Source organism: Monodelphis domestica, chromosome X (genome assembly GCF_027887165.1).
Source record: "Monodelphis domestica isolate mMonDom1 chromosome X, mMonDom1.pri, whole genome shotgun sequence".
In the NCBI taxonomy this organism is placed as follows: Eukaryota; Metazoa; Chordata; class Mammalia; order Didelphimorphia; family Didelphidae; genus Monodelphis; species Monodelphis domestica.
This window is the reverse complement of record NC_077235.1, coordinates 24007981-24023248: the sequence shown is the minus strand read 5'-3', so window position 1 is coordinate 24023248 and position 15268 is coordinate 24007981. Positions and strand designations below refer to the sequence as shown.

Below are 15268 nucleotides of genomic sequence, written 5' to 3'. Positions count from 1 at the left end.
GAAGGAATGATCCTCAGCCAAGTGAGCCCAATGACTGTTGTTTCTAGCTTGGTTGCATCGTGGTTTTCTTTAAAGGGTTCTATTGAGTCTCAGAAGGAATCTCACAGTGTGCCTGTTTGGTAAACACAACACAAAGTGGTTTCCCAGGAGAAATGTTCCACTTTCTACATAGCAAAAGACAACAGCTAACTTGGCTGGAAAGAGTGGGCTCTAAAGTGATATAAGTCGGTCACATTCTGCTGCCACCCACTTTTCTACTCTGCTGCTATTATGGACCAAAAGAGTTCCCTTGAACTAACTAGTAACCGTGTTATCTAGAGAGAATCCCTTTGGAGCACTGTGATTGGGAGGGAAGAGAAATGAAAGAGAAAAGGGCTTAGATAGTTGATTGCTTCATCATAGTTGATACTTTACTTCCTAAATCTATTTTTTTGAATTTAAAGTAATCCATATTCTTATGGTAACAGTATCCTTTGAGGAGACTACAGGTGCTCAAATTGGACAAATTTATCCTGCTCTCGCATATTCCCTTGTCTCTCTTTAGTGACACCATGAATTCCAGGCATCTTAGTTCTTCATCATTTCGGATGACTCGGGGAAAACTAGAGGCAGGGGGATGGACTATAGATGAGTTCTGCAATTTTCAGACTATCTGAAAACTTGAGTCTTTTGTAAACTGCTAATGAGTGATTACTTTGCTGCATGATATTCCTTGTCTCTAAGTGTGAAATTATTTGGTTTTACAGAAGATGTGCAGATGGCCATACCGATGATGAAACCAGGCCTAGAGAAGGCCCAACTGGCTGGGCAAGCCATGCCTGCTGGGTTCTCCTCCCCATTCATTTTTGCTGATAGCCTTTCTTCTGTGGAAACACTTCTGACCAACATTCAGGTAATGATTTTGCTAGACAAAAGTCACTGTAACATAATAATTATCAAATGCTAGTTGTCATTCTTTGTGACGTTTGAGACGACATCAAGAATACCGAATTTGACTGCCTATTTCATTTATCAAAGATGAACTGTGCAAACTTGGAGAGTTATTTTTATCACTTTAAAACAATGAAGCACAAAATTTTTATCTGAGAACATTTTATGTAAATTCCTCCCACTCGTCAATTTTTCAAATAAATTACTTTTGATCATAGCTCGTGTAAAGCTATAATTGCTTCATTTCCATCAATAGTGAGGTTTAGGGCTCGAGTTGCTCCTCCTGCCTTTAGGATGGAGCAGAAATAGGAGATGAAAAGCAGCCTTCAAAAACACTATTTCTGCCATTTCTAGAGCTGAGAAGTTCAGTGTTTTTTGCATGAGTACATCTTGCTCCAGCACACGTGCCAACAATCTCCCTAACACTGTCTACTACAAAATACGTTTCCTCTGAACACTTAAGCAAAGCTGCCCAATGTAACGTAACTGAGCCTGATAAGATATAGCACTGTTCTACTTCTCTAGATTGCTGACTGTTAAGGGAAAGTTGAATTTTGTGATGGTGACAACAACGTTGCCCACTGAAGTTCCCTGAGTTTTGCTAACTTTTTCGGCTTAATGATCCTTTAAATATCCTTGTTCATTTTTCTTTATTATTATCAATGACTTTAAAAAGCCACATATTCCTCCTCCAACTCCCCCTCCCCATTCATTACAGAGCAAGCAGATGGATTCTCTCCATGGCTGGTGATCATCTTAGATGAGAGCAGGAAGGGGCCTTTTGGGTGTGCTGAGGGTAGTTTTAGAGGCTAGGGGAGACTATTAAAGGATTGGGGGTGGAAGCAGCTGGGTGGCTCAGTGGATTGAGAGCCAGGCCTAGAGACAGGAGGTCCTAGGTTCAAATCTGGCCTCAGACACTTCCCAGCTGTGTGAGCCTGGGCAAGTCACTTGACCCCCCTTGTCGCTCTTCTGCCTTAGAACTGATACACAAGATTGATCCTAAGATGGAAGGTGAGGGTTAAAAAATAAAAATAAAACAGGATGGGCTTCCTAAGTGAGTAGCCAAATGGAAAGGAAGGCGAATTTTCCAATCCAAATAATGCTTCTCTTTAGATGGTTCATTATTTCAGATATTTAATTGCCTAGGAAACGTCAAGTGCTTTTGTCTTTCCCTAGGGCCTCCTGAAAGTGGCTCTCGACAATGCCCGCATCCAGGAGAAGCAGATGCAGCAAGAGAAGAAGGAACTGAGAATGGAGCTCTTCAGGGAGAGGGAGCTGAGAGAGACCCTGGAGAGGCAGCTTGCTGTGGAGTTGCAGAGCAGGGGTGAGTCCGGTACGCTAGCTTATCTTTAAGGCCATATGATAGTAAGGGACCTTGAAACTACCAGAAACTGGTACCTTGAAACTACCAGAAACCCAACATCAAGAGAAGGGGAAGCTGAGGCCAAGGGCAAGAAAAGGCCAAGGGATCTGTGGACTCTGAGAGAGAGGCCTAGGACTGTGCCTGTAGTGGTGGCCAAAGTGGTGACATGGATAACTCAGATGGCTTTTTCCCAGCCTATTGGTGTGCTAGGTCCTTAGAGGCAGGAAAATGCAAGTTCATGTCTTACCTTTGAACGGTTCTTGTAATGATCATGAGCAATTCACTTTAGCGCCTAGGACAACTTTCAAAGACACTGAGGTAGTTACAGACAGCTGCTGCCAGCCTGCATCAGTGGAAGGACCGGCTCTTCCCTGCTGCCTCCCTGCAAAGAAAAAAAAATGACTGATGATGATCAAGTAACGAATTCAGATCCTTCCTCTAACAAATATGAGCTCTGTGACCACTTAAACTCTAAGCCTCAATTTTCTCGTTTGTAAAATGGGGATAATAATACCTGTAACCACTTCTCTCACCTTGTTGTGAGGCCAAAGGAAAGAAAATACGTAATGCACTTGGTCAACCACAGAAATTGTGGGACAGGCAGGTGGGGGGGGGAGCAACCCCTGACTATGAGAGGTGCCCTGTCCTTTATCAGAAGGTTGTCCAATTGGATTTGCCAAGCAAGTGACATCCTGCTTATTGACTTCTCTACTCCCTGTGTGGGCTGCTCTTGGGAAGACTTTTCCCCTTGAGGTTGGAAGCATCATTCCTCTTCAAAATGGAAATTTAATCATTGAATTCAAGGAACACTAAACCTTCTTATCTGGGCTAATTCAGTAAAGACTAGTGAAAGCAAAGGCTAAATCATTTTTCTACAGTTTGAGACAATTAGTGGCTTTCTGTCATTTGGCACGCAGAGTAGAGTATTGAGATTGGCACAGTCAAACAAATGAGCATTTGCTGACGAATGAAAGCTACTTGCCCACCTTTAGTGGGTCCATGTCAGTATACCAAGAACTTTTCCTTTGCCCTGCTGCACTAAGCTTTGGTTACAGGCACTCTGAAGCAAGGCACCTGTTCAGTTTTGTTTCCCTTTGTTGGTTTCTCATGAAAAAGTTTCCCCGAGCTTACTGTCCTCCTTATAAACCAACCAGTCTGGCCTACCACAAGCTACCATGTAGGTAGCTATGATTTCGAGAGATTTAGGATCATAGATTTAGAGTGGGAAGGTCATCTAGTCTAAGCTCCTCCTTTTACAGATGAGAATACTGAGGCCCCAAGAGGGTGAGGGATTTGTTCAAGATAGATGGCTAAAACCTTTCTCAAGCTAAACAGACGCAAGTGAGCTAGTCCTTGCCCACCACAAGCTTACACGTAAATGGAGAAACACAACATATAAAAGAGATGAGGTAGGTGAAAGAGATGAGGAAGATGGTCAGAGTGAGAGTAGCCTGGTGCAAGGATGGCTCTGGCAGTCAAGGTGGATTTTGAATCCAGGTCCTGTGACGAAGTTCATTGCTCTTTATTTCATCCATTGGTTAAAATCAAGCTTGGGTCATTTTCTCATCATGAAAATGAGGATCTTTGAAAGGGTGGGGAGCTCATGACAATGTTCTTTTATATCCTTGCTGGCTGTGTGACTCTGGAAGCCCTAGAGGTCCAGGTTCCTCCTCCAACCTACCTGCCTGGCACGGTCCTTTCAAGGAAAGTATTTGGCAAAGTTTAATGGACAACATGCATGTGTTATCAGTTAAAGTTTTTAGGACACAGTCCTCCATATTGTAGGGGCTTCCTAAAGGCTTGTTTCCTTCCCTAGTGTCAGACTTGCAGGGCACTGCAGGTTCTGACCAGGCCTAGAGAATCAGCATCCAGGAGGGAAGACCTGGGAGTGCCTGTGACACATATTAGCTGTAGCCCCCTGGGCAATTTACAGCACCTTGGCATGGGGAAAGAATGCTAGATTAGAGGCCCAGAAGATAGGTTCAACAGCTACTCTGCTTCTTACTATTTGTATGATGTTGGGTAGTTGGCTTTAACCTGCCCAGGCCTCAGTTCCCACATGTAAAATGAGGCTGGGAGTGACGACCTTCAGGTTCCTTTCCAGATCAAAATCCATGAGTCTAAGTTGCTAGTCCCAAGGAGGGAGTTTTCACACTGGGAGCTCCCCACACTGGTGAAATCACAGATGTGTGTGTTTGTGTGTGTGAAGCAGAGGAGAGAGAAGTGCTCTGAGTTTCTGTTCCCTCTTTTCTCTCCCCATCTTTCACCACTAATCTTCTCAGCTTCAGGATTTAGGAAGATGCTGTATCTTTCCTCAGCCTGGCCTATGCTAGCTCCCATGTAGTTCCACCCTCTTAGAAGGAAGAGGGACAACAGCAGCCAGGGAATCAGGAGAATTCAGGTGCTGACCTCTCTCTTCACTAGCATGCGTATTGCCTAGAATAATTCAGAGAATGGTATCTACTCCTCATTTCTCATTGTCTGTGTCCATCTAAAGACACAACCTTTCAAACTACTTGGGTAACCTATCCTAGCTATTAAACATTCATACCGGAACCTTTTCTTCCAATGAAATCAAATAGCCATTCCTCACACATCAGTCAGAATCACGTGGAAAGAGCTCAGTTTTTCCTCTTTTTGAATAAATCAGTTTGTTAATAAAAAAAAATAACTACTAACAATTCAACAGTACAAAGTTTTGATTTAAAAAAACAATCCTGGCATTTTAGTGATTCAATTAAGATTCTCAGAAGACTCCAATAGGAATCAGAAGCAGTAAAGAAACAAAAGGTAGTCTTCCTTTCAGAATTAAGATGGGGCGGTGGTTCTCTTCCAATGTTGAGGAATGGCTTCCACAATGTTAAATGAAGAATAGGTCACAAGGTATCTTAATGAGCCTGTCTATGGTTGGGCCAACCCAAGTTATGACTATGTTTAAGTAATGGAAATGATCTGTAGGATCACAGACCTGGCAAAAGTCCCACAGGTAGTAAGCGGCTACAATTTGAACCTGGGACTCATTCGTCTCAATCCAGTAGTCTTTGTACTGAACGCATCCCGTTGTGGTGGATTCAGTGCTTTCTAGCCTATAGGCTAATGAGAGTTCTCGCCCTAGGTCATATGAAAACACATGAATTAAATTGTAAAATGTTATGAATAATTTGTGGCAGGAGTTCACAGTATCTATAGAAAGATTGGGTGGTCATCAGCTATGAGAATCTAAATTGCTCTCCATCATTCAAGTGCCTGAATATGTCCTATATGTGCCAAGAACTGTGCTGGGGTGATACAAAGAGTTTCCATTTCAAGGAAAGAGACAAAAGTACATCTCTACACATGTGGAAATGGAAGAAAATAATTACCAATAATATGGCAGGGGGAGGGCGGGATGTCCAGGGAAGTGGAAAAGATAGGCCTCAGCCAGGTGGCGAAGGGCTTTCTGAATTAAACAAAGTTTATATTTTAACCCAGGAGCGACCAGGCTCCTTTACACCTACATCTGGTATTTACTTTTGTTGTAGTAGCAGTAGCAGCAGCAGCAGCAGCAGTAGTAATAATTGGATAGGATTTTTGCTAGTATCATTCTGTTTTTAGCTAGAGGGGTGCCACTCAAGGTATCAGGTATTCCCTTCCTTTTAGGAACAATAATTCCCTTTTGACTAGTGCTTCCCCCTCCCCCACAATGGACTATAACCAAGTTTAGATTCTTCTAACCCTTTCTTCCATTGGGTGAGGTTAAGACATAAGTAAAATGTTACCACAGGGCAGAAGAAAGTATGTTATGAGCCATCACCACTTGCAGTTGATTTTTGACTCTGAACTGGAGAGAATCTACTGGTGTGTGTATAAACCTAGTTTAGGTATAAACATTCTTTCTTAGATGTTGAGAAAAGAACCACTCAGATTCCCAAGCTTAAAGCCAGATATCTTTAAGCTGGCAAAGACCAGAATAGAGTACCTACTCTGGTCATGGCTGACTTTGGAACAAACTTCAGCTCGCCTAATTAACATTTAGAGGACCCCTAAGGGGAAGCCTGGCCAAGATGCTAGAAACTGTTTCCAGAGGGGTATAATAGAGCAAATTAGGAAGAAGAGGGGCTACTATTGCTAAAACCAAATATTTCAAGTGCCTGAATCTTGTTTCTCTTATTTTTCTAATTAAAAAAGCCAAATGTGATAGTTGGAACAAAAATAGGTTCACAGCACTCATCTACACCTGTGTATGAATGGGGAGGTTAAAAGACCATTCACTAATGAAGTAGATAAATGATGTGGCTTGTGTGGTTTTCTTTTTGTCTGAATCTTTTATCTTATTTAAACATGAAGAAACTCCTAACTTTTAGAAAAAGCCCACCTTTATTCAACAAAACAGGAAATTCTTTTAAGCTTTCTAAATTTGTGTAGCAACTAGCCATTGGAGTTCTTCATTTTTCGGCAATTCAAAATGTGTACGATTGCTTCTTTATTAATGGTCACTAGCCTTCTCAGTCAGTGTGGATGAAATCACTTTCTTTTGTCAAGGCAAAATATATTAAAATTTGATTTAAAAATAGCTTTGAGTGTATTGAGAAATAAAGATATATTTTAAAGACTTAAAAAAACTGTGGCTCATTGAGTGCAAAGCAGGGTTAAGTGACAAAAAAGGATAGAGTGGAATGGGGAAAGATTCGAGATGGGGAGACCAGTTTGGGGACCAATACAGTAGTTCAGGGAAGAGGTAATGAGGTTTTGAGCAAAGTGGGGTGGGTGGGTTGCAAATAGAAAGGAGCCAAAGCAAGAGATGTGGAAAGAGAAAGGACAGGAGGTAACAACTGCTGAGATATGAGGGATGACTTAGAATGACTCGCCATGTTCTCAGTGCCTAATGTAGCAGAGAAGGATGGGGACTGATCATCATATTGGACAATTAAGAGATGAAGAGGCCAGAAGCCAGATAACAAAGGGTTGAAGAATATAGTGGGAGAAGAGTGAAGAGAAGGTGTGTTGATAGTCTTTTCTATGCATTTGGATGTCTTCATCCTCTTGAGCTGCTAGTGGGTGAGAAAGCAAAAGAAAATGAACCAGTTGATAGGAAGAAAGTGAACCCTCAGGAGAGAAGGGATAATTAAAGAATATAGGAAATGCTGGGATAGGGATCTATATGGAACTGAAAGATTGGCCGCGGCATGGAAGGGCTGCCTCATTATTATAGAGTAGAATAAAGAACGTGAGGGTGGGGATACAGTCTCAAAGGATTTTGAGATGAAGACAAGGGGGGAAGGAAGAGTCTTCCTTTCCTTAGCAAAATAAAAGACGAGGTTCTCAGATGACAAGGGAGAGATATGGAAACCTTGAGATATTTTGAATAGCTTTTGTGGGGAATGAGATAGGGAATCATTAGGGGAAGAATAAAAGGATTGCCTTGCAGCTGAGACGGCCCAGTAAAAATTTAGTTAATGTAATGTAATCATGAAAGTCTATATTATTAACATAGTTTCTTAGTTTAAAAAAAATGAATGTTTCACTCATAATAAGAACTAACATTTCTATAGGGCTTACAATGTACCAAGCACTGTGCTAAGTGCTCTACAATTAGTATCTCATTTGAACCTCATGACAACCTTGGGAAGTAGGTACTGTTATTATTCCCATTTTCCAGATGAGGAAACTCAGGTTGAATGATTTGCCCAGGGTCACACAGTGATTCAGGCTTCATTTGAACTCAGATCTCCCTGATTCCAGGCCAGGAACTCTTTATCTGTTGTACCAACTAGCTGCTTTAAAAATCATTAATTTCTATTGATTTTCAACCTATCACTACCAAGACATTGAAGTGAGTCTTTAAAGTATAACAAGCACTTCTATCATCTCATGGGAACCTCCCAACAGCCCCATGTGGTGGGTCCACCAGAAAACTGAACTCCAGAGAGATGAAGAGATTTGTCCATGTTCACATAGCCAATGAATGTCAGAGGTCCTCCTGACATCCAATTTATCATTCTGTTCACTAAACCACATGACTTCACTGGGCACTCTGGCCTCAATTTAAAAGTATTTTCAGTCACAGAACTTAGAGAAGTCATAAGGAGGAAAAATATTCAAACCAGGATTTTTTACTTGGACCAAAATTTCCAGGAGAATGAACTAAATTAAAACACCAGAAAAGATGCATATAAATAACGTGAAATTGGCAATGTTACATGGTTAACTGGAAGGTTATTTTCCCCTTTTTTATTTAGAATATTTTTCCATGGTTATATGATTCATGATAGGTGTATCCTACTCTTTCTTCCCACCTCCTCCCAAATCCAACAAGCAGTTCCACTGGGTTATCCATGTATCATTGTTCAAAATCTATTTCCATGTTACTCATTTCTGAAGTAGAGTGATCCTTTAACATCAAAACGCCAATCATATCCCTATTGCACTATGTGATCAATTACATATTTTTCAAATGCATTCTTTCTCTGGATGTGGATAGCATTCTTTCTCATAAGTCCCTCAGGATTGTCCTGGGTCACTGCATTGCTGCTAGTAGAGAAGTCCATTACATTTGATTGTGCCCCAGTGTATCAGTCTCTGTGCACAACATTCTCCTGGTTCTGCTCCTTTCACTCTGCATCATTTCCTGGAGGTTGTTCCAGTCTCCAATGAATTCCTCCACTTTATTATTCCTTTGAGCACAATAGTATTCCATCACCAACATATACCACAATTTGTTCAGCCATTTCCCAATTGATGGGCATCCCCTCGTTTTCCAATTGTTGGCCACCACAAAGAGCGCAGCTATGAATATTCTTGTACACATCTTTTTCCTCATTATCTCTTTGGGGTCCAAACCCAGCAGTGGATCAAAGGGCAGACAGTCTTTCAAAACCTTTTGCGCATAATGGAAGGTTGTTTTTGAAATAATGTCAGAAGACCAATTCCATCAACTAATTTTAATGGCAGCAGTATCTTTCCTCCTACTGAACGTGATGGAAATCAAATGGTCTTAGGATTTTTTGCAGGAAATTTGTTCTTTACTCCGTTGGACTTCAGAGTTTTTATCAGGACCAACTTAAAATTCACCTCTGATAGGGTAATTAGAATGGCAGTAAAGTGAGTTGGACAGAAGCCTGGCCTTGGAGTTGGGAAGGCAGGTCCAGAATTGGACAAGTCCCACCTTTGACACATACTGGCCATGTGCCTATGGGCAAGTCAAGAATGAATCCGTGCCTCAGGGCAACACTAAATTATAGATGAGTTGCCAATTTATATGGATAGAGAGACTTTTCATAATGGAAGTTCCCTTCCCCAAAATTGATCAAATCTGTTTGAATGAGTGAAAATCACTCAAAAGAATAAACACTGGTGGAATCAACTAGATATACTTAAAATTCTCATTGGTGCCAGTTTGTTTGCTCTTGATCTAAATATGGCAGGAGAAAATTACAGAATGTTAGCGCTGGGCAGAACCTTTTCGGTCACCCTCTAGTCCCCATCTCCATCAAAGTCCCAGAGAAGCTACCATCACTTGACCCACATCCCACGTCTCACCTTCCACTCAGTCCACTCTGATGCCTCGCCAATCACATCAGCATCCACAGTGTATACACAAATGTGGATAGAGAATGCCATGGTTTTGTAAGGAAACAGCATGGTGTGCTTGGAGAGAGGAAGACCTGGGTTTGGGTCCTGGCTGAACTCACCAGCTCTGGGACTATGGGCTTTAGCACCAAACTGAAATAGTAGTGGGAGTCATTAAATTGCTTGTGATAATCCCTGCAGGCTGTATGTTGACTTAGCTTTAAAATATATTATCTATTTTCCTCCCTAACTTGAAAAATGAGAAACTTGAGTTTTGTTCTCATGTGGTTGCTGTTCATTCATCTGTGACTCTATAACTTCTTTTGTTGTTGGGTTTGGGTTTGGGTTGGTTTTTTGCGTATTTTTTTTTGTAAATATACTGGAGTGGTTTACTGGTTCCTTTTCCAGTGGCATTCCAAGGCAAACAGACATTATGTGACCTGCCCAGGGTCACACAGCCAGTAGGTGTCCAAGGCCATATTTGAATTCAGGTCTTTTTGATATCAGACCCAGAGCTCTATCCACTGAGCAATCCAGCTGTCCCTCTGTGCTTGTAGCTTATGTCAGAATCCTCTGTCCCAGAGGTATCTAACTAGCAGTTGTGTGACTGTAAAACTCTAGATTGCCGGGAAAACCAGATTAAGATGTAATTGGAGACTGTTTAACAAAGTAAGTCAAAACACAGTACAAGATAGATGATGTTCACTTGTGGTCTTCTAAGTCATTCCGAAGCCTACAGGGGATCTACTGCTGTTTGAGTTTGATTGTAGTGCTGGACACTGAGTCTCTGGCAGTTCTGCTCTCAGAAATATCCGTACTGCTTATTAGTGACATGCTTGCATATAAAACATGGGCTGCCCCTCTAAGAAATGGCAAAAGAGATGTCCCTTGTCTCCTCAGCATATCGCAGTAGCTACTTCCCATTTCTCATATTTGTGGGAGGAAAATGGTAACCAGCACTTGACTCCTCTCACCTCGGCTGCTTATGAGATCTTCTGGTCAATCATTGACAGTGTTTGCACATTGGCAAAGTGGCCTGTTGAGTCCCAAAGCATTGTAACACTAGGCTTCATCTTCATGGATCTCAGTCCCTCAGATAGCTCCTTCTCAGCCCCTCGGTAGCCAAGCCCTTACCAAGCCTTTCCCTTTGTGTATTCCAGCTACTATTCAGAAGCGCCTGAAGAAGGAGAAGAAGGCCAAGAGAAAACTGCAGGAGGCCCTGGAATTTGAGTCCAAGCGCCGTGAGCAAGTGGAGCAAGCTCTGAAGCAGGCCTCCACAGGTGCCAATGGGTTCAGGCTGCTGGGGGTAGTAAGTTGTGTTTGAGCAAGTCTTGAGCACTGGAACCAAGATGCCTTGCCAATAGCACTCTCAGGTACCCTGGGCAGAGCCTTACTTTTCAAACAGAATTCAAGAGTACCAATCATTGCCTGGATGCCAGGTGCTTTAGGTCAAGAAATAAACCCATGGAAAACAAGCTGAATTCTAGAGAGATTCAAATAGCCTAAAGTAAGAGGAAATGCAGGTGATGATTAGTCAGAGGGGGGGGGAGGGGGGGTGGGCAACATGGCCAAATGCCAAAAGCACTGAACTTCATTACTGACCTTGGTGTTAGTAGGACCTGAGTTCCAATCCTGCCACTTGCTATCTCTGTGACCTTGGGCAAGTCCCTTAAACTCTCTGGGCCTCGGTTGTCTCATTTGAAAAATGAGGAGTTTGGACTACTCAACCTCTAAGGTCTTGAAGCCCATTTAGGCCCCTGGATGCTCCCTGTCTGGCTGCTTGGGGATCATTCCTGGGGTGGTAATGTACCATAATCCATTACAAATGGCTTCCTATGGCCCAATCTTAACCTTGCATCCTTTTTCAGTCTTCAAGCCAGAAGAGTCACCCAGCACCTCTTCATTTCAAAGGCTTTTCATATTCTTCATGTGTATAACAACACAGGCATAAAGTGATATGCATACAAGAGTGTGGTATATGGACAGTAGAAGCAGTGTTGCATAGTGGAGAGAGCTTTAGAGTCACAAAGACCTGGAGGGTCAAGCCCTGCCTCTGACACCTGCTTGCTGGGAGACCCCGGGCATGTCACCGAGCTCTCAGGCCAAGGCTTTACGTTATACATGAGTTAATCTGTAGATATCTGTCTCTATCAGTGGAAGAAGTCTGGACCCAAAACTGTGATTCTGTGATAAGTAGACATGTTTCTATGTATGCACATACCCACTATCTGTATGTAGAGGAAACACACAAAGATAGGTTCAGTGCTCTTGTCTTGTGCTCACAATTTCAGGTGGGAAACAGCCTAGGGTTACGTGCTCTTTTCACCAGTGTACCAATGAACTCAATGGGTTGTCACATCCATCATTGTTGAAATAGGGCTAGATCACCAAGGACAAATTTCTTGGGCTACAGGAGTACATACAACAAGGGCAGCCATAGCATGAGCCATGCAGTGAGAAATGTAGGAAATGTAAAAATAAGCAAGTAATAAAAGGCATTTAGAACCCCATGTATGTGCAGTACAGCATCCTAGCAGGAGCCACCAGGGCTGGGCCTTAGAAAAATGAAGGCAAGCTTCTAACCAGGTAAGGGTTGAGTGTTGTGTGCGTCCTTGTCACATGGGCCCTGTGCTTATAATTCTGAGGTGCTTTGGTGCCTGGAAACATTCACAGTTCACCTTTCAGTGGGCTCCACTCTAGTTCTAAAGTACACTACTTTAAAGGGGAAGTAGAGGTTTCAGCAGTATTGTGAGTACCACAGATTCAAATTACACACTGTACCCATTCATCCAGGAGAGCACTGTAGTCCCAGAATCCCCAAACAAGCTGTCTGTTTGAAGCTATTCAGGACAGAGAAGCTTGCCTTTCTGAGCCCAACCACAGTACCCCAATTCCTTTTTGCTGGCTGTTCCCATACGAAACATTTTTACAATATAAATCAAACAAGAGGCTGGCAGCTCCTTGCATTTGAAAGGCCTGCAAAAATTAATCCCTCCTTATCTTACCTTAGATCTTAAAAATTCCAAGCATCCCTCCCACCCCTACCTTCTGGGTGAGCAGAGTTTTATTAGAACCAGGTGGGTGCATGGTAGAGTCTAGATGTGCTTTCTTGCATCTTCTCATTCTGCAGCAAAGAGAAGGCACCAGAAAGTCTTAAGGGGGATTTTTTTTTGTACAGACTAATGCCATGTAAATAATCTCTAGGGACTGAAGCAGAAGGTAAAGAATTCAAAAGAAAATTGGTACTACAGGGCAAGACATTTCAGGAACTCCTGAATGTGTAGCTCCCAGTTTTCTTTCCCTTATTACCCTCCCCCTCCAAACTCTCAAAGCCAGCCCACCTTCCAGGTTTCTGTCTGGGATCCAAGTACAAACCAGGAAAACCAAAGAAGAGTGCTTTAATCTCAAATGTCACATCTTTCAGATGCTGCCGTACCAGATAGAGAAATGGAGAATGGGACTCAGCCTGACAATGCGGCAACAATGCAAGGTAGAGTATGCTTATCACCTCAAAGGCTGACCCAGCAGGGCCCTGGGCTGGAAGGGGCTAGCCAGAAAGAGGACATACATATGTCCATTGGCAAGGGCATCCCCACTGATGTGCTTTTTGTTTGGTATAATCGGGTCTCCTATTTACCTTGATGTTTGGTCATTCTCCTCTTGTGCAAAGGCTACGGCACAGATATATGGGTTGTCACCAATTACTCTTTTAATACGTATTTTAAATGATCATCTTCAAATGAACATGCAAATTTCACATCATAAAAGAAATCCCCAATTAAAGCCCAAATCATTCATAGTGTTCATTGATCTCATTCCCACTATCCACATTGCCTCCATTTTCATAGCAAGTTGGAAAAGATGGCGTCTTCTGAAAGAAAAAGGAAGCTATTGCCCACATGAAGAAGCTGCAGGTAAAATTCCCCAGTATAGGTTAAACAGAGCAGTATCTGATAGCATTGCCAAGGCCGAGAGGGCTGAAAGATAGGGGCAGAGTGGGGTCCTTCTGGCTGCTGTCACCTCCACGGCAGCCTCAGTGACATCAGGCAGAGCTGATCTCACTACATGGGAAGCACTCTTTCTAGATATGTTTGTACCCTACAGGATTAGGGCTACGGAGTCTTCGGATCAGGTAGGATTCTGCGCCAGCATTACAGCTCTGACTACTACTATATGGTGCCGGTGGTAGGCATGGACCCCTTCCTGCTCCCTCTCTTAGGGAGCTGAGCTGGTTTAAGTGAAAATCAGAGGTCTGCTGATGTAGTTACAAAAATTCTGGGAAACAGTTTTGACAGTTCTGGGGCCCATCTGAGTACACTACTGGAATTTTGGGGTTCTTTTGCCTTCAAAGATCAGCTAGGGAACCTCACAGTAGTAACTGACAGAAAACGGGAGTCACTTCAAGGTTCCACTAGACCTACCTTACTCAAATTCATTGCCATATGGCTAAGGCATGCCTCCTTAAGCTCACAACAAGTAACAGATCACCTCAGAAAATAGTCCCTACCATTTGCTTATGTCCCACTCAATAAGCAGCGTACTTTATTATTCCTTTTTTTACAAGACAGTTTTCAAATTAAGTAGCAAAACTATCCCTGATGTTCAGTGAAGGATGATTGGTTTGTTTTTGTTTTACTCTGGACCTGTGATCTCACTGATGTGCCCAGATACCAACACTTGTTCTGCAGCTTCATAGTGTTTGAGAGACTGAGGGTCAGTCTACTGGCCCAGGGGTCACTAAGCAAATTCTAATATTCTCTGCTTAACAAAAGAACTCATGATGTACCTCAATGAGGTAGACTGAGGCAACTTGCCCTCACTTTTGACGCTTCCCTTTTCAAATCAAAAACCAAACAATTACCTCTGTGTGATCAGTCGTGCATTAATGTCATCCAAGTGACAGTGGAAGTGAAGGTGGCCCTTGTAGATGACATTAAATTCTATACTCGATAAGCATGCTGGCAAAAATGGACTAAGTACGGTATTGGCCCCTATAGACAATAAAGCTTCCATCATCAGTTTATGAAATCCCAGAGTAAATGAGGAGTGTTAACAGGACAGTAGATTCACAATTCCATTTCGAAGAGGTCTTGTTCTAGGAACAAAAAGGGCTCATTCTCTCATCCAGAGAAACAAATGAGGGAACATATCATCAGAGCTCATCTTCAATACAATACTGCCAACCACTCAGCCTGGATAATTGCCTACAAAGCCCTGATAATGCCGCCTTCATTGGAGGTGCGTGGCGTTGGGACAGGACTTTCCTGTGTATCCAATAAGCTTAGAAAAAGGATAATACAGGGCTACAGTATTGTTTTTTTTCCTTTTTCATACTAATTTTTCTCTTTTGTTTTGTGGCTCTTTTCTTGGCAGTTATATCTGTACTGTTTTATCTCTGCCCTTGCCCTTTGTGACAACTTTCTTTTT

The 15268-nt window shown here is 42.5% G+C and overlaps 1 protein-coding gene across 14 annotated transcripts in view; it reads left to right on the top strand.

Annotated features, from left to right (window-relative positions):
* DACH2 (dachshund family transcription factor 2) overlaps window positions 1-15268 on the top strand; it is a 407226-nt gene that overhangs the window by 379865 nt on the left and 12093 nt on the right. For 5 of the 14 annotated variants that reach the window (XM_016426763.2, XM_007507428.3, XM_007507425.3 and 2 more), the window contains 5 exons: window positions 747-892; window positions 2107-2263; window positions 11002-11121; window positions 13266-13331; window positions 13690-13755. In XM_016426763.2, coding sequence (XP_016282249.2) covers window positions 747-892; window positions 2107-2263; window positions 11002-11121; window positions 13266-13331; window positions 13690-13755 — 555 coding nt within the window. The remainder of the gene's footprint in view (window positions 1-746; window positions 893-2106; window positions 2264-11001; window positions 11122-13265; window positions 13332-13689; window positions 13756-15268) is intronic. The other 9 variants (XM_056809004.1, XM_056808998.1, XM_056808997.1 and 6 more) reach the window with 3 other exon arrangements.